This window comes from Lagopus leucura, unplaced genomic scaffold (genome assembly GCF_019238085.1).
Source record: "Lagopus leucura isolate 7727_CA_CO unplaced genomic scaffold, USGS_WTPT01 229-1_obj-0_obj, whole genome shotgun sequence".
Taxonomy (NCBI): domain Eukaryota; kingdom Metazoa; phylum Chordata; class Aves; order Galliformes; family Phasianidae; genus Lagopus; species Lagopus leucura.
The window spans coordinates 1-4518 of record NW_024968845.1 but is presented as its reverse complement, the minus strand read 5'-3'; the positions used below and the strand labels follow the sequence as shown (position 1 = coordinate 4518).

General features: G+C 61.8%; 1 protein-coding gene across 1 annotated transcript in view; it reads left to right on the top strand.

Annotated features, from left to right (window-relative positions):
• The window catches only part of LOC122193889 (natural resistance-associated macrophage protein 2-like), a gene marked incomplete at its 3' end in the record, with an annotated part of 8711 nt that extends 4582 nt beyond the window's left edge, over positions 1-4129 (top strand). Inside the window, exons 2-5 of the mRNA XM_042894789.1 lie at positions 368-454; positions 1404-1534; positions 2383-2508; positions 4010-4129. Coding sequence (XP_042750723.1) covers positions 368-454; positions 1404-1534; positions 2383-2508; positions 4010-4129 — 464 coding nt within the window. The remainder of the gene's footprint in view (positions 1-367; positions 455-1403; positions 1535-2382; positions 2509-4009) is intronic.
• Between the last annotated feature and the right edge of the window lie 389 nt (positions 4130-4518).

Below are 4518 nucleotides of genomic sequence, written 5' to 3'. Positions count from 1 at the left end.
TGTTGGCAGTGTTGGTTGCAGTGTTGGTTGTGGTGTTGGCGGTGTTGCTGGCAGTGTTGGCAGTGTTGGTTGCAGTGTTGGTTGTGGTGTTGGCAGTGTTGGTTGCAGCGTTGGTTGCAGTGTTGGTCGCGGTGTTGGCGGTGTTGATCGTACTGTTGTTGGCAGCGTTGGTCTCCCGCTGCGGCGCTGCCCTCCTGGCACAGCCCCACGTGCCCCATAAGGGTGCGGTGTTTTGCACGGCAGCAAATTGCAGCCCTGCTTTCACAACCTCGTGCCACAGCCAGGTGCTGCTCCCCGCCCCTCACTGCCCCATAACCCCCCTCCTCCCCCCGCTGCCCCATAACCCATCTTCCCCCTCTCACTGCAGCCAACGGAACCCCTTTAGAGCCTGTCCCGGGCCCAGAGCAGCGCTCAGCCATGGGGCCGCCCTATAGCAACCTCAGAGCATCTGGCGGTGAGTGGAGCTCAGCCTGAGATCGTCCAGGGGGGAGAAATGGGGCTCTGCCCCACAGTACTGCACACAGCTCTGCCCCACGTCTCTGCCCCATGTATCTGCCCCACAGCTCTGCCCCACAGTTCTGCCCTGTTTTCTCTGCCCTACAGTTCTGCCCCACAGCTCTCTTTGCCCCACATCTCTGCCCATGTCTCTGCCCTATGTCTCTCTCTACCCCACGTCTGCCCCACAGCTCTGCCCCACGTTTCTGCTCCATATATCTGTCCCACAGCTCTGCCCTGTTTCTATCTGCCTCACGTCTCTGTCCCATCTCTGCCCCATATCTCTGCCCCACAGCTCTGCCCCACATATCTGTCCCACAGCTCTGCCCTGTTTCTCTCTGCCCCACAGCTCTCTTTGCCCCACATCTCTGCCCCACATCTCTGCCCCATGTCTCTGCCCCATGTCTCTCTCTACCCCAAGTCTGCTCCACAGCTCTGCCCCACGTTTCTGCTCCATATATCTGTCCCACAGCTCTGCCCTGTTTCTCTCTGCCTCATGTCTCTGTCCCGTGTCTGTCCCACATCTCTGCCCCACAGCTCTGCCCTATTTTTCTCTGCACCACAAGTCACGGGGGGGGAGCGCAGCCCACCCATCCCTGCCGGACCAGCCGGACCGGCTCCTCTGTGACCCCGTTGTGCAAATCTCTGGGCGGTGGATGGAGGTGGGGGGGGGGGTGGAGGGAAGAGGTTTGGAGCGGGCGGAGCGCTGCCGCTGCGATGATGCAAGAGCGGAATGGCAAAGCGCTCCGTGCCGCTCCGCCGCTCACAGCGCGATGGCGGAGAGCAGTGAGTGGTGGTGGTGGTGGGGGGGGGGGTTGAGGGGGGTTTTAGGGGTCCCGATCCGCCCCACCACCGCTCTCCGTGCCGCCCTCACTCCGCCCGTCCTCTCTGTGCCCCCCCCCCCGCAGAGGACGGCCCTGCCGAGAGCATCGGCTCCGTGTCGGGCAGCAGGAACGCGCTGCAGCCGCTGCAGGGGGAGGAGGATGAACACTTCACCACTTACTTCGACAGCAAAATCCCCATCCCCGAGGATGAGACGGTGGGTGCGCGGCCCCCCAAACCCCCCCAACACCCAGGGTGGGGTCCGTGCTGCTCCTGGGGGTCCGATCTGCGCTGCTCCTGGGGGTCTGAGCTCTTCTTGGATGTCTGTGCTGCTCCCAGGGTCCCTGGTGCTTGTGGGGGTCTTCACTGCTCCCGGGGGTCCACAGTGTTTCTGGGGGTCCTCATTGCTCCTGGGGGTCTACAGTACCCCTGGGGGTCCATGCTGTTCCTTTGGGTCCATGGTGCTCCTTAGGGTCTGCACTGCTTCCAGGGCTCTGTGCTGCTCCTGGGGGTCTGTGCTGCTCCCAGGGTGCAGGGACCCCCACCCTGAGGGTCCGGGGTGGCTCCCCAGAGGTGTGCGCTGTTCCTGGGGGTCTGTGCTGCTCCTGGAGGTCCATGGTGCTCCCTGAGGTCTGCGCTGCTCTCAGGGGTCTGTGCTCTTCCCAGGGCTCCACAGAGCTCCTAGAGATCTCTGGTGCTCTCAGGGGTCTGTGCTGTTCCTGGGGGTCCATGGTTCTGTGCTCCTGGGGGTCCTCATTGCTCCTGGGGGTCAGCAGGGCTCCTGGGGGTCCATGCTGTTCATTCAGGTCCATGGTGCTCCTGGGGGTCTGTGCTGCTTCCAGGGGGTCTGCAGTAGTCCTGGGGGTCTACAGTGCTCCCAGGGGTCCGTGGTTCTGTGCTCCTGGGGGTCCTCATGACTCCTGGGGGTCCGTGCTGCTCCTGGGGGTCTGTGCTGCTCCCAGGGGTCCACGCTGTTCTTGGGTGTCCACAGTGCTCCCAGGGCTCCGTGGTGCCCCTGGGGGTCTGTGGTGCCCCTGGGGCTGAGGGCCACCCCTCGTTGCACAGCACTCGTGCTTCAGTTTCCGAAAGCTGTGGGCATTCACCGGGCCGGGCTTCCTGATGAGCATCGCTTACCTCGACCCCGGCAACATCGAGTCCGACCTGCAGTCTGGAGCTGTGGCGGGGTTCAAGGTCTGAATGGGGGGAGGGCATGGGGGGGGGGCGGGGGGGGGGACAGGGGGACTTGGGTAAGGGGTGGGGGGGTGGGGGTCAGGGGAGGAGGGTTTGGGGCAGGGGCAGAAAGTTTTGAGGTCGAGGCAGAAAGGTTTGGGGTCAGGGTAGAAAGGTTTGGGTTCAAGGAAGGAGGATTTGGGGTCAGGGGCAGGAGGACTTGGGGTCAAGGCAGAGAGGTTTGGGGTCAGGGGAGGAGGGTTTGGGATCAGGGCAGAAAGGTTTGAGGTTGGTGCAAAAAGATTTGAAGTCAAGGGAGGAGGTTTTGGGGTCAAGGCAGAGAGGTTTGGGGTGAGGACAGAAAGGTTTGGGGTCAGGGGAGGAGGGCTTGGGTCGAGGCAGAGAGGTTTGGGGCTGGGGGTGGAGGGTTTGGGATAGGAGCAGAAAGGTTGGGTGTCGGGAGGAAGGTTTGGGGTGAGAGCAAAAAGGGTCAGCATAGAAGGGTTTAGGGTTAGAGCAGAAAAGTTGGGGTTGGGGTAAAAGGGTTTAAAGTTGGTGAAGGTTTGGGGTGAGGGCTGGAGGATTTGGGGTTGGGGCAGAAAGATTTAGGGTCGGGGTAGAAGGGTTTAAGGGCAGGGCAGGAGGGTTTAGGGTTAGGTTGGAAAGGTTTAGGGTCAAGGTAGAAAGATTTAGGGTCAGGGCAGGCAGGTTTATGGTTAGGGTAGAAGGGTTTGGGGTCTGGGCAAGAAGGGAAGGGACAGGATAGGAAGTTTTGGGGTCAGGACAGAAAAGGTAGAGTCAGGGCAGGAGTATTTAGGGTTGGGGCAGAAAGGGCTAGGGATGAGGCAGGAGAATTTGGGGTCAGGGCAGGAGGATTTAGGGTCAGGGTAAGAGGGTTTGGGGTCAGGGCAGAAAGGTTTGGGTCAGGGTAGAAGACTTTGGGGTTGGGGAAGAAGGGTTTAGGATCAGGATTGAAAGATTTGGGGTCGGGGTGGAGAGATTTAAGGGCAGGGCAGGAGGGGTTAGGGATGGGGCAGGAAAGTATGGGGTCAGGGCAGCATTTGGGGTTAAGAAAGAAGTCTTTAAGGTTGGGGCAGGAGGAGGGGTAGGGACAGGGCAGGAGGATTTAGGGTCAAGATCCAAAGGTTAGGCTTGGGAGAGGAGGACACAGGGTTGGGGTAGAAGGGTTTAAGGCTGGGGAGGGTTTGGGGTCAGGGCAGGAAGGTTTAGGGTCGGTTTGGAAAGGTTTGGGGTCAGGGTAGAAAGATTTAGGGTCAGGGCAGGAGGGTTAGGGTTGGGGTGGAAGGGTTTGGGATCAGGACAAGGGGACAGGAGGGGTTGGGGTTGGGATGGGCAGGATGCGGGGTGCGGAGCAGCGCAGAGCTGCGCTGGTGGGGCGTCCTGTGATCCATGAGGAGCTCAGCCGTTTCTGCTGTGATCCATGGCTGCACTGAGCTCCACCACTTCTACTCCGTGGTCCCCGGGCGGCGCTCAGCCCTTCACCCCCCTCCTGTCCCTGCAGCTGCTCTGGGTGCTGCTGTTGGCCACGGTGATCGGGCTGCTGCTGCAGCGCCTGGCGGCGCGGCTCGGCGTGGTGACGGGGCTGCACCTGGCTGAGGTCTGCCATCGCCAGTACCACAGGGTGAGTGGGGAGGGGGGTGGGGGGCACTGCTCTGACCTCCTGGTCCCCCTCCATACGGCTGCAGGGCTCCATTCACAGCCCACCCCCCTCCTCCCCTTCCCCAGACCTGCAGGGCGCTGCTCACAGCCCATCCCTTGTCTTCCCCACCCCCATGGCTACAGGGCACCCCTCGCTGCCCGCTCTTCACCACGCCTCCCATCTCATGGCTGCATGCCACTGCTCACTGCCCACCCCTCTTTTTCTCCCCCTCCCCATGGCTGCAAGGCTCTGCTCACAGCCCACCCCATGTGCTCCCCCTCCCCAGGACTGCATGGCACCACTCACAGCTCAGCCCTCATCTCCCCCTCCCCATGGCTTCATGGCCACTCACCTAACCCTAACCCTAACCC